The sequence below is a fragment of the Phoxinus phoxinus genome, assembly GCF_949152265.1.
Source record: "Phoxinus phoxinus genome assembly, chromosome: 4".
Lineage (NCBI taxonomy): Eukaryota > Metazoa > Chordata > Actinopteri > Cypriniformes > Leuciscidae > Phoxinus > Phoxinus phoxinus.
This window is the reverse complement of record NC_136879.1, coordinates 16,395,262-16,421,958: the sequence shown is the minus strand read 5'-3', so window position 1 is coordinate 16,421,958 and position 26,697 is coordinate 16,395,262. Positions and strand designations below refer to the sequence as shown.

Genomic DNA, 26,697 nt, shown 5'->3' with positions numbered 1-26,697 from the left:
TGGGCTTGTTTTTTTGTAAAGTCGCTTGCAAATATTGATAGTCGCGGGTCGCGTTTTTTTGGGCTTGTTTCTAAAGTGTAGTTGCTTATTTGGGCTTGATCCCAGCTCCATAATAAGTTGTCAAGCAGATATTTTCTATATGTTATTTAAACAATAGACAGTATATAAACTATTTAAACGTAGGAGTTTGTCTAGACTGTTCCCTCCCCCCCTCCCCTTTCCACAATCACACAGCAGAGTTTTTTCCCACCCACATCCTGCTTCTAATTGGCTCTAACCCAGATGGCAACGAGTACTAGCCAATCAGATGCAGGGCAATCTGTTGTTGTTTTTTCTGGTTAGGAAAACGTCAGTGAGTGAGTGACGTTTAAATGAATGCGCGCGAGTTGCGACTGATGTTTACTGACTGGATTGTAGGATAGTGTTTTTGGAGGAAAAAATGCCCGGGACAAAGTGGGCGAAATACGGCAAGAGGTATAACAAAGACTGGGAGAAAGAGAAAGGAGTAAAAGAATGGATCAAACCCGTCGCGGGGGACGACTCAAAAGCACTGTGCAGAGTATGTAAGTGTGAAATACGTGCACACCATTCGGACCTCGTACAACATGCTAGCACAGACAAACATAAAAAAAATGCAGCACCGTTCTCCTCAATGAGGCTTACGGACATTGGGTTCGCGGTCTCCAAACAGAACGAATCGATACAGAGAACTGAGCTGAAGGTAGCCACCTATGTAGCTTGTCACACATCCATTAAATCTGTCGATCACCTTGGGGAGTTAATGTGCTCAACTTGTGATAAAGACATCAAAATGCACCGGACAAAATGCACGGCATTAATTAACCATGCCATTGCTCCGTGTATGTTCAAAGAACTTCAGAGGGATATTGGAGGTGTTGAATACTCCCTTGTTATTGATGAAAGCACAGACGTTTCATCTGTCAAGCAACTCTGTGTGGTAATCCGCTATTTCAGTATGACACTGAACAAAATTGTGTCCACCTTTTTGGGTTTAATAAACTTGGAGGGTGAAACAGCAGAGGCCATTGCCTCCACTCTGACCCGTTTTCTACAGAGTATTGGACTGGACATCAAAAAGTGCATTGGATTAGGTACAGATGGCTGCAGTGTCATGGTAGGGAAGAGGAATTCAGTGTACACTCACCTTCTCCAGAAAAACCCAAATCTCCAGCTGCTCAAGTGCGTGTGCCATTCCATACAGCTGTGTGTAAGCAAGGCAGTGGAGACCCTCCCACGCAACCTTGAATACTTAGTCTCTCATTCTCACAACTGGTTTTCCCACAGTGCTCTTCGCCGCCGTGAGTATGCAAAGATATACAGCCTCATCAATCCTGGTGAAATCCCTTTGATGCTTGTACAGATGTCAGGTACACGGTGGCTTTCCATCCATGATTGCTGTTCGCGCATACTCAATCAGTGGGATGAACTGAAGCTTCACTTTCAGCTATCCAAAGACCACCAGAGATGTTATGATGCTGAAATCCTGCACCAGATGTACAGTGATCCTGTTAACAAACTGTACCTGCTGTTTTTAATGCCTTTTCTACAAGAATTCAACAGGATCAACAAGCTGTTCCAGCAGGACAGGGGCAATCCATTCAAAATGTTGGAGTGTCTGCTTCTTTTTTTTCGCTGCCTCATCTCCAGAGTGGTGAGACCTGGAATGATCCCCACATCAGATGAACAACTGCTTGCAATTGACATAACAGACCCCAGTGTTTTGTTACCTGTGGGTGCAGTCAATTATGGGGTCACCTTCATGATGGCATTGGATGAGGCAAGAATGGAGAGCACAGCTGAGAGAAATATGAAGAGCAGGTGCCGTGACTTCTTGGTGGAAGCGGGCAGACAAGTGCAACAGAGACTCCCAGCTAACATCCAGATATGGAAATCTATGACTGTGTTCAGTCCGACTGTCATCCTGTCACAAACTAAACCACAGCTCAGCTCAGTCTCAATGCTGAAGCTCTACTCTGGTGATCTTGCAGCTCTTGAAACACAGTATCAGGCTATTGCATATCTCCCATGGACAAACAAGGAGGACAGCCAGGCAGAGGCCTTTTGGGTTGAAGTGCTCAATTACACAGACAGCAGTGGAGACCACACTTTCAAAAAACTTGCCCTCTTTTCTCTGTCATTGCTTGCAATGCCTTTGAGCAATGCTGATGTAGAACGAGTGTTCTCACAGATGAGCCTGGTCAAGTCCAAACTGAGGAACAGAATGGGACAAGAAACTCTCAGCAGCATACTCCACATAAAATACGGACTGAGAAGACAAGGCTTGTGCTGCAAGGACTTTGCCCCAAGCCAAGAGATGTTCCAGCGTTTCAATAGTCGCATGTACTCTGTGAGTGGAGCATCAGAGAGCAGGGAGACGGATGCAGATGAAGACAGTGAAGATGAATTTTAATTAAGGTAAGCACTGTTACTGTATCTTTTTTATTAGAGCCAGGATATGATGCTAAGAAGGAAAGTTGTTTTTGATGAATGATGATAATCCTCAAAGTACTGTAATATTTAATGGGATTTAGGGAATCCTAAGTATCCATCTTCTAGTGTTATAGCTGAAGTATATTTTGACCATATCCCTCATTAGAAAATCTTACCTTTTCTTTTTGCAGCACAAGCTCTGGCCTCTACACATGAAGGAAACAGCAGTGGAGGTATGAAGATCTGAAGGTATGAACAAGATCAGTACAGGGCCATGTTCTACAGAGAGTGAAACTGCCTACCCATTTTTTTTCTGTGGCATCTTAAGCTCATATGCCACTTTGACATTTGACTTTGATTGGCCCTCTTTGGGTCACCACTCTCTCCTCAACTTAACAAGAGGATAGTTACATTCTCATTTCACACAAGTTTTTGTTATGTTTGTTTTTATTATTTATATGGTTTTATTATGTTCTTGTTTGAATGTGGGCCGTCGAGAACGTCTGGATGTAGAACTAAAACATGTTGAATGTTTCAGGATATTTAAGATATTATTCATAATTTCATAGGTTCAGCTCAGACAAACTGTTATGTTGTTAAATATGTTTAATTTGCACCTTGGTACCTGAAGCAACTTGAAAGATAATGGTGTTATTTTGTTATTCTTCATATATATGAGGCTGAAGTGTTACAAGTTTTAAGAAAAGTGTTTTAGACTCAAGCCTCATCCTCACCTGTTCAAATGGTTTTGACTGGAATGGTTTTTAAACCAGGTTTCTAAGTCATTTGTTTATCAGAGCAGGAGCCACTTTATTGCTGCACACTAAGCTCATCAGTAATTTCTCCTGTTTTTGGGTTAAAGTTATTTAAAAATGGGATCTTCTGCAGTCCCTGCAATAATAAATAAAGAATTTGTGAACTCAGGATATTTATTTGTGTGTGCACATTTTTCTAATGTTTTTCAATTGTTTTCTAATGCAGTTTTCTAATGTTAAATAATGTTAAAAGGTGGTTTAACTCCCTCTTGTGGTCATTGTCCTGAAGGTCAGGGGGGAGAAAAATAAATAAACTGGACTGTATTGACAATCTGTACCCACAGTTTAAAATCCGTCCCCACGGATTGTAAAATTGCACACAGTTTATTTATTTTTCTCTTCCCTAAACCTAGGGGGGCTCCGTAGAAAAAGTTGCTTGTTTTGGGCTTGTTTTCACAGGCCTGGTTGCTTATTTGTCTCGCGAGATCTGGCAACACTGGTGTGGACGCGCCTGCGAAACGAGAGTTGAGCATAGAGGAGAGAAGACGTGAGTCGATCTTCGCGCTAAAAGTTAGATTAATATAGTTGAAAGAAAAGTAGAAAAAACGTTAATTTAATTCAATTCATACCGTGAAGTGTATGGAGAAGCTGAGTGAGTGTTGAGTTGCATTTTACTCCGGTGAGTCAGAATAACTTTCTAAATGTTAATGTATAAACTTCCTAACACGATTATAAAATGGTTAATTCGTTTGACTAAATTGTTATTTCCAATTTCATGTCGTATTTCAACGTTAGAGATTAAAGTGAATCGTGTGAATATTCCTCGTTCACCGACGCCATTGCTGGCCACGCGGGCCTGTGAGACACGCATGGGTGAAAGCAAAAGACGATTAATATAGAGGTAAATGAGTAATAAATAAGTTCTTGTGGAGAACTACTGCTTTGTTCTATTGTTTAATTTTACTATTTCATTTTAAATGATTGTAAGTGTGGTCATATTGAACCGCGTGGTCATTCCTCCATTTCAGTTCACGGGCGCCATTATTGGTCACGTGCGCTTGTGTGAGAAAGACCAGTAGGATTGTTTTAGAGGTACATAGTGTAATATCTCTTCTTGAAAAATTATATTTGTATGTTTAATTGTTATTTTGATATGTGATGTGAAATTCTTTCTGAAATCACTAAATGAATGTTCTGGTCTGTGATCAGGCCAGGTTTTTTTGTTTTGTTTTCTCTTTCTTTTTCTTCTTTGTATTTCTATTTTGTCCTTGATTCTGCGGATGGTGATGATCTGTGATATCCTGTGAGAAATTTCAAGTTTGATGGCGAGCCACCTGAATCTATTACGGTGAAAGAATCTACTAAGGTGAAAGGACATCAATTTGTAAAGAAGAGTTCAATATCCTTTCCTTTCTGCTCCAGTCAAGACAATTCACATGTAGAGACTATTGAGTTTTTCTTCAAGATTTAAAGACGAATACAGAGACTGATACAAAACTGATATATGCTTGAAAAGAGTGTTTAAAGCTGCAGTCCGTCGTTTTTCCTCTTTGTCGCCATCTCTGTTAGAAATCTGCAATTGCAGTTATTCGCGGAATTATTAACTGTGCGTGGGTAGTAAATCGGCATGAAACAGCGCGGATGAACACAATGTATTGAGGAGAACCTGTCGCGTCGCTGTGGATACTGTACTGTCATCAGCAATCTCAGAGTATACTTTTTGAAAGTGTCAACATTAGAATTTTCATCGGAAAATGTCATCTGAACAAGTAAGTAACATTCATGTTTGTTCTGACCAAATTCGCGGGGTGGGGGGAAGCATTGCAGTAGGCTATATATCATGCTGATTAAATCTGACTATTGCTTACAGTATATCACGTCAAAACGTGAAAAATATATTTTTTCTGTAGCCAATCTGAAGTCCGAAGTCTTTGTGTTTTACAACTGGTGAATCTCCAGTTGTCACTGGTGATTGTCGCTTTAAACTTTCGGGATCTGCCATACCAAGTGCTAAGCTAAATCTCCACCTCCATCATCCACACACGCTAGCCGGGGACTCCTTCTCTATGTGTACAGAAGTGACGTAATGACGCAAAGACATGCTCGAAATTCCCGCGGAAATCCACCAGTACCACTGGAATTAAAATCATTATTACAAGCTTACCGTTTTGAATCGAGGTAAGGCAAGCAGATCGTTTTGAACACTGGCTGGTTAAGTTTTTTTTCCAAAATGTCTTTTTTGATATTTTTAAACCCAAAAAAGTGCCGGACTGCAGCTTTAAGGAAAAGAAAAAAGACACCACTCCATTATTAATTTTTTACATTTTATTTTCTTCTGTCATTGCAATTATCTGTGTATGTTTTGGGGTAAAGGAAGAGTGCACTCTAGGGGAATTTTCATGTTTAAATTGTGTGTATAATTGACTGACATTTGTAATTAACCTTTCTGATTTTTCTCATTGGAAACCAAAATTACATACCAGTTGTATTCAACCTGTGTCGATTGTTGTTTCTCACCACAACCCGCTACCTCCTTTACGAGCTAATAAAAGAATCTTCTGATTAATTATCTGCACCAATAGCAATTTAATTAATTAATTGTTAAATACTGCAGACACCCGTTACATAAAGTTTGGCGAGCCAGCCAGGAGGTGGCGCTGTTGCTGAGAACTAACAATCGACACAGGTTGAATACAACTGGTATGTAATTTTGGTTACATTAGCAAAACAAACCAAAACAAATTCACATTCAAATGTTAACGATTAGCGCGATTAGCGATATTTTATGAGCATCTCAATCAACATAAAACAATCTGAATCTGCGTCTATATGGTATCAACCAGTAAGAATCAGGTTCACAACTCCGATTGGTTTTAAAATAACATTATTTGGTGCAATAATGGAGCTAGTACAATCAGCATAATAATCGCATTAGTATTACCATCCTTACCGTAGGTATCTTGAGAAGCTCAAGATACCTCCGCTTAACTCTTAACTCTCTCTCGCGAGAAGAAAAAGTATCCCGGGCCTTTAGTCACGAGATCAGAGATTAGTTAGGAGTCAACTAACCTTCTGTCGACCTCTTTTCTTTAGCCCGGATATTCCACTCCTTTGAGCCGATGTTGCAGCTACAGAAGCCTCCGACTAGCACACACATCATACACTTATATGAGATATTTGTGAGGAAAGATGAAGACATCCTGGTGCTGGAATATCCTCATCACGCGATGACTTTGTTTGAATATGTCCAGAGAAACCGAGGCAGCCTGACTGAGATTGCGGTGAAGCACATAATTCGGCAGCTCGCTGTTGCGCTGCAGCATTGCATGCATCACGGCATCTTTCACGACACGCACATAAAAAACATCCTCATATATCAGAACAGCCTGCAGGTCAAGCTGATGGACTTCAGAGGCGCACTGATCCTCCCAGAGACACGTGAGTCGGCTTCTCCAACACCGCTCACTGTTGATGTGTTTGATGATGCTTTACTAAACTCTGCACATGTGTTCCTACAGGAGCTGATGAACACATTTTAAATGCAGCGGTCAGAAAGTACGCGGAGTGGGCCGTGGGTGACGCTATACGGATACTGCTGGATACGCTGGTGCCCAAAATAAGCCGATGGTTTTGGCAAATGTCACATTTGTCCAAAGGTGCGACCAACAACAAGAGTGAAATGGAAATGACATTGTTTGAAAAACATATAGAGCTCAGTAAAATTATCAGTGTCAATGATGAGCAAAGTGTAAAACACAGCGGATTGACAATGAATGTTTAGCAATGGATAAATGTTTATGGGCATCCAGCAGTGTTGCGCGGGTCAATGTATAAACAACCCGCACCCGACCGACGTTTTCAACGACACGCTTTCTGACCCACATTTTTAAAAAGTAGTAAGGGGGGGGGGGGCATTTGTTTATCCAGTCTAATCGAACTGTGTGTCTCTCTCCCCCGACTTTCCCAGCAAAAATCCCGCCCCCCTCTCAGAAAATACATAAAACGGGCATTACTGAGCTATATGTGTTTAAAAGTAGCCTATTAAAATGGTACAATGGCATTGCTCAGTTCAACGTGTTGGGAAATCGGGCATACAAGAAGTACACATGACAAAGCCAGCACTTTGGTCATCATCTTTCATTCTTTCGGCAAATGTCTCCCACACTTTGCTCTTTCCATTTGTGTATTTGCGGAGCTTCCACTCCCCAGTCTTCACCTTTTCTCTTGCCGCCTCCATCTCTACCGTCATCTTCGCGCCAACTCTCTCTCTCTCTAACACAGCTTTCAACCTAATGAACACACAATATTTAAATATTCGGTACGGGATTTTTCTTTGAATTTCTATCGTTAAGAGGATATTTTTCATACCAATTCTTGTTGCGTTCTAGCAGCTTCTTCAACGGAGGAAATGCGTGTTTGATTTAATAGTAAATTTCCTGGGGTGTACGCGCCACCCTCAGGCAGAGTAGAGAGTTGCACTCCAGTAACCTTATGTGGGTTACACATGACTTCACTGTACATGGCTAAAGAATCTGCAATGTTCAAAATGTGGCTTAGTGTGTGTAACACTGAATAAATGCTGATTAATAAATGAATGCAGTGTGTTTTTGGACATAAAAACACATTTCCCTATAAAGTTAGCATTGGAGAGTTTGTTATTTTACAGCAGAGAATAAATTCAATCTGTTCATCATATAAAGCGATCGAGTCTCTTCAGGAGATTTGGTCTAAACCGCTCGATTTAAATAGATTATAGTTTATCTATGTTCGCGGCGACGTCACCGGCAGCGTGAGTTTCATATCACGTCACAGGCCGAGTTCTTCAGGTCAGTCAGTGCAGCGATTATCATCAGAGTTAGAGTTAGTCAGAGTCAGAGTTAGTCAGAGCCAGACATGATGGAGGAGAGAAACTCAACGGAGGAGAGTGAAGCTCCCGCTTCCCCTAGAGTCGCGTGGGAGAACAACACCACAGGTTAATACACACACATACACTTTTGACCACGTTATACTTTAGACCGTGCGTGCCGGAGTGTGAAGTCTGGACGTCCTGTAAAGAACATGTTCATATTCCTATGAAATATTAGATAATATTATGAAAATGTTGGCAATTATTACTCCCATTATTACATGTTGCGACAATTTACCAAACCAGAATCCTTAGCAAAGCCATGAAGATCCTATCAGACATGCTCTGTTTAATGAGTTCGAGAGATTACCATCGGTCTGTGATTTAGGATGCCAGCATTTTTTTTAAATAGGGAGGGGGCGGGAAATCTCTCCTGCCACAGGCATTAAAATGCTTAAATGAAAGATAGTGTTTTTTTTCTTTCTTGTAGAGTTTACTGAGTGTTTACTGAGTCCTCAGTGACGAGTCTGGGAGGACTGCTTCTGTTTTTGTCATTGATTTTGTGATTTTAAAAATGTTTTTTGTGTTTTCATGTTTGTTTTTATTTCTGTGTATGCATGTTAAAACTCATTGCAACAAAATTTCCCCATGGGGATAATAAAAGTCAACAACAAGAACATATACTAATATGCAAATTAGATACAGTGTACAGATACATTGTATTGAATGGGAATTACATTTATGGACATTTTACCCTCATATTGCATAAGTAAAATTAAATGGCATATCAATTCATTCCGATATATCTTCCATAACATAGTTGAGAATCATCTTTATACAATGTTTGGTTAAAAAAATATATCCCGAAATCGAAACATTTATTGGTGAATGAAAGAAAAAATGCGAATGTAATTTCGTGTAATTTTATTGTTAAACAACAGAGTCCTGGTGTCCACTACAGAGAACATGCATATGGATAAAATATCCTTTTCACAAATGATTTGTTTATTATGCTCTAAACAATAATGACATAAACACAAGAATACTAAATTCACAAAACTTTTTATCTGGGTGTCAGGAGCATATAAACAGACATAAACAGGAGACAATTAAAATGTGACTTACGTGTAGCGCAGCTTTAGCGACGTGTGTGTGATTCTTCTCGTGTTCTTCAATGCAGAACTAGTGCATCATTCAGCCGTAATCTGTGCTAATAACACACGTTTCTCATCAATATTGTTGTTTGCAGAAAATCACTCAAAGTGGACGAGTGCGTGTGCCAGCGGCCGGAGAGCGTGGAAACGTCTCTTCCACACGGAGACCAAAGTGTGTGCTTTTGTGCCCGAGGAGGAGCGTCCACAACCCCCGCAGGACTCACCACGCACACGTCTGTTTATTATCGTCAGTCATGCTTCCGGCTTTAGTGTAATCTCTACTCCTGTGGTCTCCTGGCCTCAGGTGTGTTTGCGGCTGGACTTCAGGCTCATGCTGGATATTATTACCATGCTAACGTGTGTTTTTCAGGATCCTTTCGATCTCTTTACGAGGTGGTGAAGGAGCTAAAAACCAGAGGCGACCGTACTGATTACATGGGATTCCGCAAGTCGGATAGCAAACGAGTATGTTACTCACACTTTTCCCTTTAGTCTTCAGTCCTGACACAAACATACAGTTTTGATCAGAAATGTAGAAATGCACATAAACTAAAATGGATCAGATTACTTACATTTGCAACAATTTTCTTCACTTTTTAGGTGCTCATCAGTTTTTTTAGGAAGAGCCGGCCTGAGAAGCTGGTGGACTTTGAAAGTTGACAACTTTATTCTTCATGAAATTCTCCAATAATCGTTTTATTAAATTCTAATTTGGTAATTGATAAACCTGTATGTAGACCGTATAAGATATAGTTGAAAGCCTAGAAACATCAGTTGTAAAGTACATTGCTTTCATCTTTAATAAACTCTTTAAGCCCAAAGTATGTGGTTTAGCCCCAAGTATATTTAAGTAATTAAATGAATATAAACATGTGATTAATTGACTGATGGCTCGAATGAATGACAGGGCAGCCCAAGAGTTTACTTTGAAAGGCTCGCGAGATGAAAAAGTATCCCGGGCCTTTAGTCACGAGATCAGAGATTAGTTAGGAGTCAACTAACCTTCTGTCGACCTCTTTTCTTTAGCCCGGCTATTCCACTCCTTTGAGCCGAGACGCAGCGGCGATGTTGCTGCTACAGAAGCCTCCGACTAGCACACACATCACACTTATATGAGATATTTGTGAGGAAAGATGAAGACATCCTGGTGCTGGAGTATCCTCATCACGCGATGACCTTGTTCGAATATGTCCAGAGAAACAGAGGCAGCCTGACTGAGTTTGTGGTGAAGCACATCATTCGTCAGCTCGTTGTGGCGCTGCAGCATTGCATGCATCACGGCATCTTTCACGACACGCACATGAAGAACATCCTCATATATCCGAACAGCCTGCAGGTCAAGCTGATGGACTTCAGAGGCGCACTGATCCTCCCAGAGACACGTGAGTCGGCTTCTCCAACACCGCCCACTGTTGATGTGTTTGTTAATGCGTTACTAAACTCTGCAAATGTGTTCCTACAGGAGCTGATGAACCCATTTTAAATGCAGCGGTCAGAAAGTACGCTGAGTGGGCCGTGAGTGACGATACTGCTGAATGCGCTGGTGCCAAGAATAAGCCGATGGTTTTGGCAAATGTCACATTTGTCCAAAGGTGAGACCAACAACAAGAGTGAAATGGAAATGACATTGCTTGAAAAACATATAGAGCTCAGTAATATGATCAGTGTCAATGATGAGCAAAGTGTAAAACACAGCGGATTGACAATGAATGTTTAGCATTGGATAAATTTTCATGGGCATCCAGCAGTGTTGTGCGGGTCAATGTATAAACAACCCGCACCCGACCGATGTTTTCAACTAACCCACCCGCACCCCATGTGTTTATCCAGTCTAATCGAACTGTGTGTCTCTCACCCGACTTTCCCAACAAAAATCCCGCCCCCTTTCAGAAAATACATAAAACGGACATTACTGAGCTATATGCGTTTAAAAGTAGCCTATTAAAATGGTACAATGGCATTGCTCAGTTCAACGTGTTGGGAAATTGGGCATACAAGAAGTACACATGACAAAGCCAGCACTTTGGTCATCATCTTTCATTATTTCGGCAAATGTCTCCCACACTTTGCTCTTTCCATTTGTGTATTTGCGGAGCTTCCACTCCCCAGTCTTCACCTTTTCTCTTGCCGCCTCCATCTCTACCGTCATCTTCGTGCCAGTTATTCAGCCAATAAAGTGTAGGCCTATGTATTTCATAGAAAATTGTGTCTAGTACTATATCAAATACAAAGGTTTAATTGGCATCTTTATTTCAAACGACCCGACCGACCGTAATGTCTTAGAAATATTTTTGGATGACTCATAACCGCTCGTGACCGCAGGCACCCGCTTATTTTGGATCAACCCGCGCAACACTGGCATCCAGAGAATATCATAGAAACAGCAAGAAATGCTGGGGGAAACCCGCAACATAAATGAACTTTTCCTCCATTTTGCTTAGGAACTAATGTGGTCGGAACCAAAGTTTACAGGATTGTGTTCTCTGGTATCCTCTCAGGCGGAGGTATCCTCTGGTATCCTCTCAGGCGGAGGATACCATCATTGCTCATCATTACATATGGCTATATATATATATTTTTTTTTTAAATAGCTAATAAAAATAGCATTTCTCTAGGGAAATGTCATATTGCAAGAAATATCGTTATCGCAATATTCAACAACATCATCGCATATTTTCCCAATATCGTGCAGCCCTAATGCACGATCGGTTCCGTGTTTTGTCTCAGCACGCCCAGTTACATCCGGTGCTGTGCGTCGGATGCCGTTTTTGCATTAGGTGGAGATTACACTCTCTGTTTACAAGAACTTCCAGCAGTTAACATGAATGATGTTATCAATATTGTGAGGAAGTTAGCGGCCACACCTAATGCTGCGTTCACACCAAACGCGAATAGAGCGTCTGGCGCGAGTGATTTCAATGTTAAGTCAATGTAAAGACACGTTTACGCGTCATGCGGTACGAATGAGGCGTTTAGCGCGGCGCGGTATACGAGAATGACACGAATTGACACGCGAATTAGGTGAATTGAGCGTCTGGCGTGAGTGGTGCATTGTGCAGTCACGCGTTTGACGCGAATTTTTTTTACTTTGGCGTCAATTCGCGCCGCGTTAACCCAATCAGGAGCCTGCTTGCTGCTGTCACGTGGTGAAGTAACGTGATAAACGGGGGCAGGCCCGCTTTTCAGTTTATAATGTAATTTGAAATGTTTTAGCCTCAATAACTTATTTTATATGTTTGGCCTCAATAACTTATTTTGTAATATGACTAAATGCCCGTGTGAAAGAAGTAATGACATTGTTCAGATGTTAACTATGAATGTGACACTGAACACTTGCACTACATTTCTGAATGAGATGAAGAAAAAAACACATAATTAAAGAAGTCGTTTGACCTACGTTATAACGAGTCATTCATGTATTTTAACTTATATGTTTCATATAATAGAACCGAAGCTATAGATTGTGAATCTAAACATGTCTCGTTGACCAGCGGCAGACGTCAGGAGGACTAGTCGAGGTAAGGCTGTTCCCGGCGGGTTACATGAGCGCTGAGGATCGCCTGGATCTCACAACTCCGAAACGTCAGATCAAATGTTTTAAAAAGGCGCTATCTTTATAAATAAACCACAGATTTGAGCTTTAAACAACTACATTCTCGACTGAACAACTCTTAAAACTACGTTTCGTGACACAATAACAGTAGTATTTTTAAATTTGGCCTTTCTTGCTAACAGAACCGCCTAGCACTTGCCCTCCCGGAAGAAGCGGATTACGCCTCGGACGGGCGTCAATTTCGCTTCAAACGCTTGCTTTTTACGAATGCATTCAAAATGTTCAAGCGTCAAACTAGACACGATGGACGCGAATTTGACGCTCTAGTCGCGTTTGGTGTGAACGCAGCATTCGAGTAAGAAAGAGAAGTTTTCAAAATGTGCATATTTATTGGGGATATCGAGAGGTAGATGATAAATCTGTATGTTGCTCTTTCTGTATACACCAAACTTTTTGCTAGAACTTTTTTAGACCCGCTCGAGCTCAAGAGCAGTGCGGGCGCTGGAGAAGTCGGTGACCGTGGGGAAGCTTCGGCTTTTGTGGCAGTCACAGCCAGCCGTCCTCATGGTCCTCGACTTCTCTCAGGCGGGAGAGCGACCGGCTCAGGTGTGGGCCTTGCCACCTCAGGCGCTTGCCTCACCGGCCGGGACGGAGGCAGATGACATTGGTATGAATCAGTTTATCATCACAATCCTAATAGTAACTAAAATGTATCATTAATAGCTAAATTGATGGTTTGTTTTTCAGATGAGCTCTTCCCCAGTATGAGGAGTTGCCACCAGTCGGGGCGGAGGCCACAGCGCTGTGGAGACCCGATGACCTGGAGGCCAATATAAGTATGAATCCGTTTATCATCACAATCCTAATAGAGCTGCAGTTACTCGATAAGTGGTCCACTAAATTGATGGTTTGTTTTTCAGATGAGCTGTTTTCCAATTGGGTTGAGTTTGACATGTGGGAGGTTTTGTTTTGATTTATTTCAGTCTGTTAATAAAGTTTTGAAAAATTTGACGTTGGGTGTTTGTGTCCTTGTCTTTTTTGGCCGCATAAATGATGCGTAAACAAATCAAGACACTGGCGGCTTCAGTTCTCACCAGTGGAAGAGAGCGAAGGGGTGTCGTCCATCTTTTTCTACAGCCTATGTAGCAGACTAACGGTTTGAGGGGAGTTGCCGTGCCCTCGCGAGCCAGATCACATGACAGGAAGAGAAGTCGTTTCGAGGGGGGAGGGAAGGATAACGTATTTGATTAATGATTAAAAAAAATTAAGGAGTGCAAAGATAAATCATTTATAATAAACACTACAATATTACATATAAAAAAATATGAATTGTACAATTTTATTTCATGGCAACTTTAAAGTGGTTTTGTACATATTGAAAATGAATTATAGAACTGTTTATGATAATAATAAGGCTGCAGACTAATAACAACCACATAAATGAATTAAATTAAAAGTTTAGGATAATGTAGGATATGCTCATGAATGAAGGCACATTTTGTGTTTTAACATGTACATCAAGTGTTAATACCTACAGTCAAACCAAACTTTATTCAGACACCTTCAACATATCTCACATTATCACAGTTTATTCGCTGTAGTTTAGAAAATGGTAATAAAATATGACAAGATCTCCGAGTTATCAGATCAGTTGATATTTCACTGGATTTGGCCATTGTTCTGCGTTTACACTTGGCATTAACATGCGACCTGTATCTGGATGTTGTCCACATACACATTGAAAAGACGAGTGTAAACGCGCTTCTGATCGGAATGTTATCCGATCAGCGTGTCCAGTTTCGGAGGTAGTCGAGGACGCATGATCGGATCTCGGTGTAATGTAAACGCAATCCAGCCATCGTGTCTGCATTCACAGGTGGACGTCATTTAAATCCCCGCCCAGTCTCCCCACGCGGCTGTCAGAAAATAATGGCCAGACGCAGTTTAGACAATAAATTAAATTTATTTGAACCTTACAATAAACGTCAATATTTAAAACAGTTTATTTAGACTTAGACTTACATGATACTGTGTGTGTCATTTTTCATTTTAATTGTGCAACTCTGAACGAGGCGATCGCCTGTACAATCACAGCTGTGAGACATGAGATCTTAATGAAGAGCGTGCGCTGCTTTGCCAAAAGAATAATAGGACTAAACTTTTTAAATTTGATGTTTTAAATGTTCAGAGCTCTGCTCCAGATCGTCCACCCTCCGTTCAAGCTCCACGATCCGTTTGTCCTTTTCAATGTTTTGGAGGCGCAGCTGTTTAACCTCCATAATAATTCCAGAAGAAGTATAGAAAAACACGTGTGTGTGTGTGTGTGTAGTGAGCGCACTGTCTCCAGCTATAGCGTGTGTGTGTGTCAGAGATGCTCACAAGTCTCTGAGCTCGAGTCCAAGTCAAGTCTCAAGTCTCTGAGCTCGAGTACAAGTCAAGTCTCAAGTCTCTGAGCTTGAGTCCAAGTCAAGTCTCAAGTCTCTGAGCTCGAGTCCAAGTCAAGTCTCAAGTCTTTGTGGTTAAATAAGTGTTGCATCACGTACAGCGACCCATCCAGGCTGCTTAGAACACTGTATAGCTATATATAAGGATCAAAGTAATATGCAGTGTTGGGAGTAAGCCGTTACAAAAGTAATGCATAACAGTAACATATTACTTTTTGCTGTAACGCAGTAGTCTAAGCCGGCATTAGCCTACTAATCAATTTTCAGTAATATTTTACTCGTTAAATATTCAGTAACGCTTGCGTTACAACACACTTTTAGTTTTACTTGTTCAAAAAAAAAAAAAAAAAAAAAAGACCGCAAGACAAATGAAGAATGCAAGTAGGCTAGGCTAAGTTACCTGTTTGTGGTTTTTAAATAAAGACTAAATGGCAGCGTCTGATATATTTGTATAGCGATTTATTTTTGACAGGAGTTTCGGCCTCTGTGCTCGCGGTGGCCAGTGGAAAAGCGTCTATATGGGTGATGATGGCATGAAGAAGACTGTACATTCGCGAGATGGACGTATGCGCATTAGGCTACTCTATTTGTTCTGTGTTTTCTTTCTAAGCAGTTACCCAGCAAACATGCTTCTTTGGGACCCGAATGGGGCCCTTGCGGGCAGCCCACTGTGGGCCCAGATACCGGCGTGAAATGCGGGGCACGTGTGGGCCCCACACTATGGGACCCAGGTGGGGCCCCAGTGGGACAGCCCAAAGTGTGGGCTGACTGTGGGCTGGCCCACACTAAGTAGAGTGGGCCCCCACTGGGGCCCGTTATGGGCCCACAGCAAACCCCTTAGGGGCCCGTGTGGGACCATTGAGGGCAGCCCACTGTGGGCTCAGATACCGGCGTGAAATGCGGGGCACGTGTGGGCCCCACACTATAGGGCCCAGGTGGGGCCCCAGTGGGACAGCCCAAAGTGTGGGCTGACTGTGGGCTGGCCCACACTAAGTAGAGTGGGCCCACAGCAAACCCCTTAGGGGCCCGTGTGGGACCATTGAGGGCACAGATACTGGCGTGAAATGCAGGGCACGTGTGGGCCCCACACTATGGGAACCAGAGTGGGCCCACAGCAAGCCCACACTGTGGGCAAAGTGTGGGTATACTGTGGGTACACTGGGTTAAGTGTGGGCATACAGTGGGTGCACTGGGAAAAGTGTGGGCTTACTGTGGGTGCACTGGGAAAAATGTGGGCATACTGCAGACAATCCACAGTGTTGTAATATACCTGTGGTATTGATAACAAACAACAAGATTAGTTTGGTTCTACTTTGCATTTGCCACAATACATGCACTTACTGAAAGTCGAAGTAGTACAGAAGTCATATGTTTCAAATAATTTCATTTATTCACATGTAAAAAAATAAAATATACAATACAATACATTACCGTTCAAAAGTTTTTCAAAAAATACTTTTGAAAGAAATCCCTTCAGCCCATCAAAGCTGCATTTATTTTGATAAATAAATCAAAAAGAGTAATATTCTGAAATATTATTGCAACTTAAAATCTATTTTACAAAGTAATTTTTCCCTGGGATGTTAAAACTGAATTTTCAGTAGCTAGCATCCAGTCGTCAGCATGTAAATCGTGAAGAAAAAAATTCAGGAATGTTTGAACAGAACTGTCAAAAGAGCAGCATTTATTTGAAATAGATTTTGAGTAAAAAAAATATATATATATATTATAAAACCACATCACAACACATTAAGTGGATTATGAATCATCTAATAAAATAAATCAATCCCCTTGGATACCAGTAGATCTTTGCCAGATCTCCAGTCTTCTGGTTCTTCTGCTCCTTTCACCATCCCAGTCTCTTGCATTATGGAGCCATGATTTACCACTTCGGATGCTGCAGCCTGGCTGTTTTTTTGTGTCAGCATCTAAAGGAAGAAAAGAAAAAAACAATTAATGTTAACCAAGGGTTATGACTGGGTTTCCAAGGGTTAGGACATTTCCACCACAGGGAACAAAGAATCTTTTGAGAACCTCTAAATGCACTTTGACTGGAGAAACCTGAGAATAATTTAAGTTCTGGAAAAATAGTTAAAGGTGTTGTTTATTAATATTAAAAACAAATGTATGGTTATTGGTGTTGTTGAGAGAGAAACATACAGAGAGTGAACCAATTGACCTATTAGTTGGTGTTGTGGTCTACTGCATAAGTTAATCCAGAGCAGACACTTATCTCGGTTGAGATGTGGCTTGGGAAAGGGTCAAAAATACACACCGTCGCCCAGCCTCTCGGGATACCTAGTGTCGGAGTTGCATGTACCCCATGCACACCGTTTGACCATTTTAAACTTAAAATGACAAGAAAAAACATAAAAACTAATGAAAACTGACGAACTGCAATGCATTTCAATGGACGTGGAAGCAGAGAATGTCCGAGTGTATTGGGTTAGCTATGCGCACTGTGATTGGCTCATCGCGTTTGGGGGCATGGCTTAGCCATAGGTCAATTGAGGGCATGGTGAAATGAGAGCATGAGAAAAATTTACAAAAAGTATCAACACAATGTAAAGAATAATTTTGTCAATTTGAACTCCCACTCATGTCATTCCCAACCTGCATGATTTCTTCTGTGGAAGATGAAATTTGAAAATTGAATTTTTTCAAATTTAAAAAGTAAGGAATACATTTGGAACAACGTTTTGAACAATCCCTTTAATGTATTTAAGAAATCAATAATAGCTTTAAAGGGCATATTGCAGGTTAGAGTACCCAGTGCGCCAATGTATAGAACAATAATGTAGGAACTAGATTTAAATATAAACATATACTTATAAAACGCTATTTAGGCTTCTGGAGTCGTTTTTGTGAGAAAATTTTACTTCCGCATTTGAAAACCGCCAAACCGGAAGTGACGTAGCATGGGGGAGCGCGGTCAAAGTAAACAATAGGAAAGCAATGGATCGCAATGACAGTTCGGACGCTGAGGAAATTGTAGCCTAAATGTTTACTCGTATGACAGACCTCAGCCATATAATTATGTGCCTAATATGAAGCCAAGAGAGTAGACAGGTCAGGATTAGACAAAACAACGGTCAGAGGAGACGCATTGAGCTGTGGTGTGAGGAGAACAGGGCAGGGGTCTCGATGAGAGAACGGTGTTAGCTTATAGATGTATTCACGTTAGCCGACGATATGTATAACACTATGCTCAGATCACAATATTGTAATTATGTGTCAGGCAATAGCAAAGCTAGTATTTAGACCCTTACCTGCATGTGTATGTCAGCCATTAGGAGACAGTTTCCAGAGAAAGAGGGACATTATAAAGGCTTTGAATGGCCCCACTTGGTGATAATGAATAAAAAAATAATCACAATCACAACTTTCTTACTGTATAAAATTTTTATATGTAGAAGCAGCCAACACAAACATTAAAATTCGGAAAACAGATTGAAAATGAACATTATATTATAATAATAATAAGTGTCGGCTGCAGACTTGCAAGACATTACAAGTTTATGGAGGATACGTTAATGAATTAAATTAAGACAAGGCACATTTTGTAAAACAAATGTACAATAAGTGATCTCTGACGGATCCGTGAGCGTCATGTTTCCCACCGGTGGCCGACCCACATGCTGACGGCGGACCGGGCGACCCGATGAAGGAGCCGGGACAGTGTGCACATATCGCCGTCATCATATAACGTAACGTTAACTCATCATATCGCCGGGATTATAATCATGCAGTCTATAGTGAACGCTACACACTACCGCGTTTTTCAAAGCAGACGCAGAAGCGAAGGCCGTCTCTTACCCTGCACAAAACGCACACAAACACGGAAGAAAGCACCATCCTTTTTCTTGTTCGGAAACCTGTGGACTCGATGTCCTGACAGGCCATAATTCACAGTCATTTATCACGATAATTATTAATTGAAATACAATAACCACCGAAAACACACTGAATCACGACCGCTTCAACATAATAGGGATGTTCGCCGTGACGTCACGACGCGCTCTGGTTGGCAGAAGAAAAGTAATGACCGCTTAAAGCGCAGCGCAAACACAGAAGAAAATGGTTGTATCGTGCTTTGTGATCGGCTGTGTTAACAGGTTCGATAAGAGTAATAACCCCAAGAGCTTCTATCGTGTACCTAAACAGCCTGAATCAAGAAAGAAAGCTTTGAATTTCTGCAATTAGGCGTCTATACCCAGCGGAAAACAATGGGAGCCAGCGAACCACGATCGCGTCTGCTACCTATTTTGCGTTAAAAATTAAAACTAATTTTGTAAATAAATGTTACTAGTAGGTTCTATCGCATTGATGGGTTAATTAATGAATGAATAACTGTACAAAATACCGCGGAAGACGTGTCAAAGTGTTTGTTTACATAACTTTTTGTGCATGCTGTGACTGAGCAATGGAAGTATAATAACACTGACATACCCTTATAAATTAATGGCAAATTATTGTATTTTCATTCATACATTTTACGTATATGTTAACCAATGTTTATATCAGAGGTAAGATAATTTTGAATATAGCCCATGGATAAATTACACCTGTATTTTTACTCTAGTTGTAACATATTTACCAGTTATCCTTAGTTACAACAAGTAATATTCGTAATTATTACTTAATTTATAGGCATCTAAAGATTTGTACGCCTTCATCGACTCTCTGGTAAACATAGATGGCGTGTCGATGAGATACAGGTAGATGTCGCCGAATGTCAAATCTGGCCATGTGTCCGGGCTTTTGCTCCAATTCTCACTCAGGTGATATTGATCAGGCAGAGAACATGAACCCTGGTTATATAAAAGCTTAACCTTATATCTCTTTTTTGGTTCTTCGGACAAATAATTAGCATATGCTGACAAAACACAGGTAGACTGCTGCGAGTCTGCGACATGTTTTGGTTCTTTCTGCCAACCAGTTCGCGACCATGCCCATATCGTGACGTCACATTTGACTCCGGCGAACATCCCTATACCAGCCTATTCTGCACTGAGCGAACGCAGAGCCGGCAAACGACTCCCCATTCTGACGTAATATGACGCGGTGGTGAAAAAAAAGCGCTTTTTCAACACGGTCAAGGAAACTGTCACATTTTCTACTAAATTTGTGCCCTTATGTCTGGCAAAACAATTTTTAATCATGCATTTACTCTTCATATGGTATTTTCATACAAGGTTATATATTAATTCTGAAAAAAAAAAAACCTGCAATATGCCCTTTAACTTGCAGCATGAATATGTCATTTTTATTTAAAAAATTGCAAATATTGAGAATGTGTCTGACAGTCAAAAATGTACTTACACAGAAAAAGATGCAGTGACCTGTGACTGGCTGGCTCTCTTTTCGGTTTATTTAGCTGTTTGACACAATCACATTTAAGGAGAAAAGAGAGAAGACACCTGAATATTAGTCAAATATTCCATAAATCTATACAAATAAATATGTATTATTTTTTCATCAGTATTAACTAATTAATATGTCAGGAGTTCTCAACTCTGGTCCTCGAAGTGCACTGTCTTGCAGCTTATGTCCAGACCTGATCAATCTCACTCGATCTTTTTATCAAAAGAGCTCGATTCGCTTGTTCAGGTGTGCTGGACCAGGGTTGGTGCTAAAGTCTGCAGGACAGTGGTCCTCGAGGCCCAGAGATCCCCTGCAATATGTTCTGAACATGATAATTCAGAGATCCAGAATGACTGCTAGATCACTTACAACAGTGGTGTCCAGTCCTGGTCATGGAGGAGTGTACCTCCAGCCTGTCTGTAGTGTCTGCTGACCCTGAAGACTTGATCATCTGGTGCAGGTCTGCTTAACTGGGGTTGGAGCTCAATTTTGCAATCAGGATTAGATGGCAATGAATACTGAAAAGAGAGAGGACAATTTTAATGTTATAAACCCAGTAAAACTTATCATGAATATGTACAATAACATCTGAGAATGTATGCTATGACACCACTGTACTGACAAATACAGTATTTGTTAAGTGGATGAGGATCATCTCATTTTTTAGAAAACATACACAAAATATTAACAGATTACATAAGAAAAATGTTTATGAAAATACAGTTATATGGTGCAAAGAAACTTTTTGTAAATGTCTATGACAAATCTACAATGCAAAAACTGAGAATGTGTCAAAGACAGTGTTTCCCACAGAATACTTACAGCAGTATGATCTGATTACACACAAGGAAAAGGGAGAAAAAGAAACAAAAATTAATATTTCAGTCAAATATTGCTCTGTATGGACAAACGTTCTGATGAAATGTATACATTCAAGATAAATTATTACATTCATATTTAATGTGAATATTATTTCATGGCCTAAATGTTTTACTTCCATTATATCTTATGATATAACGTAATTTAATTATTAAGTTAATTAAATATTACAGATGGTTGATTTTATTTCAGTTATCAATTAAAGTTAGAATTATAAAGTCTGTTATTTTTAGGTCGTGTTAGTATAGTAATATGACCGTAGCGTTGTAAAATTACAAAGCGCGTAACGTTAACATTAACGTTAAGTTAAATTGCCTAACAGCAACTTGTATGATTTGCTGTCTTCAGCGCGCAGTGTTTATTGATGTCTATCAATTATGAACGGTCATAATCATACTTAACGAGATGTAATCTGAGTGTGTAGCTTATGTATTGTCACAAACGTTACATCAATCCTCGGTTACGTCGCTATTTAAACCTTTAAAACAACGACATGACTGATTCAGCCCGGCCATTGTGTCTAACGTTAATGTTAGCTCGGTCCTAGTTCATCGCGTAAACGGGAAAACAACAATAAACCAAATTATAACAACACCAAAAGGTGCTAAACACTTAAAGGTAATGAATTCATGCAGTTTTAAAGTATAAATTACCTTGGAGATTACCAAAAAAACGGACTATCGAGCAGCTAGTTAGTCGACCGTTATAACCGTTTAATTTAAACTGCAGCAGAGTAACGTTAGCTCTACTGTATAGCCTATAATCAGATAAACAATAAAATGAGTGTAATTTAATACCAATAATGAATTCATTACCATTTTTTTTTACCAGTTTCACTCATTTCAATAGAAAACTCAAATGACTATGGACATTTAAAAAGCTTACGTTAACGTTACCTGTTTGGTGCACAGCTGGGCAGTACAGTCGAATCAGAGTCGAATCCAGAAAGACAGCTCCTTCCAGCAGTCTCATTGGTTAGAATTAATCACGTGATGACGCTATCTACTGTATTACTTATAATATAATTTTTATATTATAACTTTTTTCTTTTGCGGTTTCAGAAATATAACATTATATAAAAATATATAAATTCATCAGTGATGTATTTATTAGTATAACAAATATAATTGTATAATAATAAATAGATCACTGACGAATACCAAAACAAATCAGTCCACCATTTGCTTGTGTTATATCAGAGCCCGTCTACGGAGAGCCTGTTCACTCCCTATTAAGTCCTATTGTACCGAATTTTGATTGTAGTTCCACTAGAGTTCCACTGGGGGCGATCAACCCCGAGTGCAAAATGAATGGGAGTCTATGGGGCTAGACGGCTAAATTTGTCCCTTTCAGCCGATTGCCGTTGAGAAATCTCAGATTTGATTGTAGGTTTGGCAAGTTCAACATGGGTTATAGGTCGAAAATTGAATGAACGAGTACTTATGTCCTTTCGATTTCTTACAGGATGAGTTGTTGTTGCCCATAACACGCTAGCATTCTGCTAATGAACGCTGATTGGTCAGTGAAGGACTGATTACGACCAGAGATACCGCTTGATGGCATCATGGCATCCGAAGCGGGAACAGAATGTATTCTAGCAGAAACTCTTCTAGCACGTGTGTTTCCCTGTGTCCGCTGTGTTGTGTGTTTACCTGTGTCAGCTGTGCTGTGTGTTTACCTGTGTCAGCTGTGCTGTGTGTTTACCTGTGTCAGCTGTGCTGTGTGTTTACCTGTGTCAGCTGTGCTGTGTGTTTACCTGTGTCAGCTGTGCTGTGTGTTTACCTGTGTCCGCTGTGCTGGCGATGCCTCGGGAGAAAAGAAAGTGCAGAGCGCGAAAGCACCACAGTGACTGAAGGATTGCCGTAAAGCAGTATCTCTGGTCGTACGATGTGTATGACGTCATTGACATTTTGAAAGACTTTTTAAAGCAAATAAGTGACTCTAAAAAATCTAACACCCAGCAATGTGCAATTTCTTTGCATCTCCTTTCGAATACAACATTCAAATTACTAGACAAAAAATTATATCTTGAGAAAAGTGGATTTTGAGGGGTATAGCTCCATAGACCTCCATTCATTCTGCACTCGTCCTGTGAGCGCCCTCATGTGGAATCAGAGTGGAACTGCAACCAGTCAGAAGCCGGAAGTGTAGCGAGAGTGAACCTTCTCCCCTTATTAGACATTCTCTGGTTATATTGTGACAAATAAGTTAATTTTATTTCATAATACGCTTATAATGAATTATAGCTCCATTTGTACTTTTTTATGAGCAATATTACTATTCTATCAATATATTTATAAATACTCATTGAGACCTACTGAATTAGAAGATATAGTTATATTTATATACATTTTTATAGTTCCTTATAAGTCATGCATTTGCTCTTTCAATGCGCATGCTCCTAATTCATTAAACACTGATTTATTAATTTGTCCGTTTTATAGTTCCATGAATGTATTTATAAAGATGCATCATGCATTGCTATGTCATGATTCTGCCATCATGTCTTTGTTTTTCCTGGTCTTGTGGCAGGATCATGGCAGACCCATGTTTCATGTGCAAACACATGGCCTTTTGTTGGGCCATGTGCTTGTGTTGTCTCGTCCTCTAGCCCCGCCCTCCTTGTTATCCTCGTTTTGTCATTATTGCTTTACCTGTGTCACCTGTTTTGTTATCATTAGTCTCCCTATTTAATCCCCTTGTGTTTGCTGTCCTGTGTCGGTTCATTGTTAATCCTTGTCATTCCTTTGTCAGTCTGTGAGTATCTTGTGAAGAGCTGTTGTCCTGTTGCGCTATTGCCTGTATTAATTGTTTGTTTTCTTGTAGTTATCTGTTACTGTCTCAGTCTAGTTAGTCTACATAGTCCTGTCTTGTTTTGCCCCCTTGTGGGTTTTGTTTTCTCTGTTTTGTCAACAATAAATTGTGTTAGTGCATTCTGTCTGCGATTGGGTTCGTTCCACTTCCTCACCATCATAACAGAATGAACCGACCAAAAGAGAACCCAGCAGACAGTATGTCTGATTCCGTCAAGCAACATTCGGACGACCAGGAACTTTGGTGGCAGTCGGCTATTGCCGACAGCAAGTTGGGCAAGCTTCCTTTCCCTCCCCAGGGAGAGCGGTCCCTGAGGAGATATGTCCAGGCCGTGGAAGCAAGGAGGCTTTTCTTACCTGAGATCCTCGTCAACCGCTACCTCGTCGCGGGTCTCAATGTTCCCCCTCCTCTGGCTGAACGGGAGAGGCTGGTTCATCGCCCGTTCCGGGACATGGTGGACTGTTTGTGTCAAAGGGAGCCGCAGGGTCCCACCGTGTCGTCACCCCCTGCCAGGCTGTCTGTGATCCCGGAGGGTCGCGTCTTAGGCGTTGTTACGCAGGAGGAACAGGGGTGCCCCACTTCGACTCCTGATGCGTCATCCGCACCTGTAGGTCTCCGCGGCAAGCGAGGGAGACGGATCTCGTGGGAGTCTGCTTCGGAGTCTTCAGCGACGGAGTCAACTCTGCCAGAGTCTGTCCTCCCAGCACCAGTTACGGTCCCTGCTGAGCTTCCCCTACTGGTCACAAGCCCGGTTTTGGTCTCTGCTCCGCGGCCAAGGAGAAAGAGGAGGAAGAAGGGAGCTTTCTGTCCTCCATCTCTGTCTCCTCCTGAGCCCGCTTCAGTCAACGCTGTTCCAGAGCCCGCTTCAGTCAACGCTGTTCCAGAGCCCGCTTCAGTCAACGCTGTTCCAGAGCCCGCTTCAGTCAACGCTGTTCCAGTGCCGGCAGCAGAGAGGGTTGCTCATGAGTCTGCAGTCGTGAGAGCTGAAGAGAGAGCCGCGGCCGATTCTGCTGCTAAAGCAGTGTTACAGTCGGTTTCTGCTAGTCAGGAGATGCCTGTCGTCATTGCTGCCAGGACCCTGTCTGATTATTTGTCACGTCTTGTCAAAATCCTAGAAGTCCCTGTCAAGCCTGTCTTGTCCCCAGACCCCGTGCCTAGAGTTGCAGAGAACGCTGTTCCTGAGTCGGTTGCAGAGATCGCGAATCCTGAATCGGACATGAGAAGCGCATCTTCCGAGTCTGATGTGAGGAGCGCTGGTTCTGATTCGTCTGCAGAGTTCTATGACCCCGTTCCAGCTCCGCAGCCTGCTGCTGCATTGCCTCTCTCCACTGCCCAGTCACCTACTACATCCCCTGTCTTGAGTCCTGCTTCCTCTCCTACTGTTTCCCCCATCAAGATTCGTCCCGTATCGTCTCCCCCTGTTGTCCCTATCAAGTCGCCTTGTGTTTCCCCGGTCAGCCCTGTCTGCACTCAGCCCCGAACTGTTTCCCCCAAGACTGTTCCTCGTGTGTCTCCAACCAAGTCCCCCCGGATTCCCCGTCCTCAGCCCTCGTCCCAAGGACACAAGACCCCCAGTCCTCCCAGCCACCCTGGACTGCCCCCTAAGGACTTTGTGTTTCCCCCACCTCCTCTGCCTTGTTTATTGTTTTTGATTTTGCACCCCAACCCTGTAATTGTTTATTCATGTTTGCCGTTGTTGTTATTTGTCATGTTTTGTTGGTTCATGTCTATGTCTCAGTCAGTCTTGTCCCGTGTTTGATGTCTCCTTGTGGAGCGTCTGGTAGCCGCTCCTTAAGGTGGGGGTTCTGTCATGATTCTGCCATCATGTCTTTGTTTTTCCTGGTCTTGTGGCAGGATCATGGCAGACCCATGTTTCATGTGCAAACACATGGCCTTTTGTTGGGCCATGTGCTTGTGTTGTCTCGTCCTCTAGCCCCGCCCTCCTTGTTATCCTCGTTTTGTCATTATTGCTTTACCTGTGTCACCTGTTTTGTTATCATTAGTCTCCCTATTTAATCCCCTTGTGTTTGCTGTCCTGTGTCGGTTCATTGTTAATCCTTGTCATTCCTTTGTCAGTCTGTGAGTATCTTGTGAAGAGCTGTTGTCCTGTTGCGCTATTGCCTGTATTAATTGTTTGTTTTCTTGTAGTTATCTGTTACTGTCTCAGTCTAGTTAGTCTACATAGTCCTGTCTTGTTTTGCCCCCTTGTGGGTTTTGTTTTCTCTGTTTTGTCAACAATAAATTGTGTTAGTGCATTCTGTCTGCGATTGGGTTCGTTCCACTTCCTCACCATCATAACATGCTATATATGTTATTATGTTATTTATGAATGTATTAATATAAGTGCTGTGATTTTTTTGGGGGGGACTAATAGTCTAATATTGTTTAAACTACTGTAATGTACTGATCTGTCTGACTTTATCAGTCTGTCTGGGAA

At 41.4% G+C, this 26,697-nt stretch overlaps 3 protein-coding genes and 2 long non-coding RNA genes across 10 annotated transcripts; 4 read left to right on the top strand and 1 right to left on the bottom strand.

Moving 5' to 3' along the window:
• Nucleotides 1-439: 439 nt before the first annotated feature.
• On the top strand, nucleotides 440-2,712 carry LOC306997477 (protein FAM200A-like; the record flags this gene model as incomplete). Its single annotated transcript, XM_079610781.1, has 2 exons — nucleotides 440-2,436; nucleotides 2,643-2,712. The coding sequence occupies one exon, from the start codon at nucleotides 440-442 to the stop codon at nucleotides 2,429-2,431; it is 1,992 nt and encodes a 663-aa protein (XP_079466907.1). The 3' UTR covers nucleotides 2,432-2,436; nucleotides 2,643-2,712.
• Nucleotides 2,713-3,045: 333 nt separating this feature from the next.
• LOC306996926 lies at nucleotides 3,046-4,699 on the top strand. 2 transcript variants are annotated; one of them, XR_013797210.1, is made up of 4 exons: nucleotides 3,046-3,885; nucleotides 4,002-4,107; nucleotides 4,235-4,298; nucleotides 4,416-4,699. It is a non-coding gene; the product is annotated as an uncharacterized lncRNA (long non-coding RNA). The 2 variants fall into 2 exon arrangements; XR_013797211.1 differs by lacking the exon at nucleotides 4,416-4,699 and having other exon boundaries at nucleotides 3,048-3,885; nucleotides 4,235-4,404.
• A 2,054-nt stretch (nucleotides 4,700-6,753) lies between these two features.
• On the top strand, nucleotides 6,754-10,583 carry LOC306997424 (uncharacterized protein). 2 transcript variants are annotated; one of them, XM_079610730.1, is made up of 5 exons: nucleotides 6,754-6,862; nucleotides 9,302-9,453; nucleotides 9,577-9,671; nucleotides 9,807-9,857; nucleotides 10,233-10,583. In XM_079610730.1, exons 1-5 carry the CDS (start codon nucleotides 6,831-6,833, stop codon nucleotides 10,320-10,322), a joined length of 420 nt encoding a protein of 139 aa, XP_079466856.1. In that variant the 5' UTR covers nucleotides 6,754-6,830; the 3' UTR covers nucleotides 10,323-10,583. The 2 variants fall into 2 exon arrangements, with proteins under 2 accessions (XP_079466856.1, XP_079466857.1); XM_079610731.1 differs by lacking the exon at nucleotides 9,807-9,857.
• Nucleotides 10,584-10,804: 221 nt separating this feature from the next.
• On the top strand, nucleotides 10,805-13,770 carry LOC306997248. 2 transcript variants are annotated; one of them, XR_013797327.1, is made up of 3 exons: nucleotides 10,805-13,426; nucleotides 13,507-13,595; nucleotides 13,680-13,770. It is a non-coding gene; the product is annotated as an uncharacterized lncRNA (long non-coding RNA). The 2 variants fall into 2 exon arrangements; XR_013797328.1 differs by having other exon boundaries at nucleotides 13,507-13,770.
• A 2,915-nt stretch (nucleotides 13,771-16,685) lies between these two features.
• LOC306997678 (uncharacterized protein) lies at nucleotides 16,686-22,507 on the bottom strand. 3 transcript variants are annotated; one of them, XR_013797428.1, is made up of 5 exons: nucleotides 22,343-22,500; nucleotides 21,390-21,400; nucleotides 20,937-21,085; nucleotides 20,526-20,580; nucleotides 16,686-17,131 (listed from the first exon to the last, which is right to left on the bottom strand). XR_013797428.1 is itself a non-coding variant. In XM_079611040.1 (5 exons), the coding sequence occupies exons 1-5, from the start codon at nucleotides 22,416-22,418 to the stop codon at nucleotides 16,973-16,975; spliced, it is 429 nt and encodes a 142-aa protein (XP_079467166.1). In that variant the 5' UTR covers nucleotides 22,419-22,507; the 3' UTR covers nucleotides 16,686-16,972. The 3 variants fall into 3 exon arrangements, 2 of the variants coding, with proteins under 2 accessions (XP_079467166.1, XP_079467167.1); XM_079611040.1 differs by having other exon boundaries at nucleotides 20,526-20,559; nucleotides 22,343-22,507; XM_079611041.1 differs by lacking the exon at nucleotides 20,526-20,580 and having other exon boundaries at nucleotides 22,343-22,507.
• Nucleotides 22,508-26,697: the final 4,190 nt, after the last annotated feature.

Excerpts from the sequence above, each read along its gene's own strand:
- LOC306997678 (XM_079611040.1), bottom strand. The coding sequence starts at position 22,418 with ATGAGACTGCTGGAAGGAGCTGTCTTTCTGGATTCGACTCTGATTCGA. Across the intron at positions 20,560-20,936 it reads CAGGACTGGACACCACTGTT|CCAGCCAGTCACAGGTCACT; the intron begins GTAAGTGATCTA and ends CCGAAAAGAGAG. Across the intron at positions 17,132-20,525 it reads GTCACTGCATCTTTTTCTGT|ATGCTGACACAAAAAAACAG; the intron begins GTAAGTACATTT and ends TTCTTCCTTTAG.
- LOC306997424 (XM_079610730.1), top strand. The coding sequence starts at position 6,831 with ATGGTTTTGGCAAATGTCACATTTGTCCAAAG. Across the intron at positions 6,863-9,301 it reads AATGTCACATTTGTCCAAAG|AAAATCACTCAAAGTGGACG; the intron begins GTGCGACCAACA and ends TGTTGTTTGCAG. Across the intron at positions 9,858-10,232 it reads CTGAGAAGCTGGTGGACTTT|CCCGGCTATTCCACTCCTTT; the intron begins GAAAGTTGACAA and ends TCTTTTCTTTAG.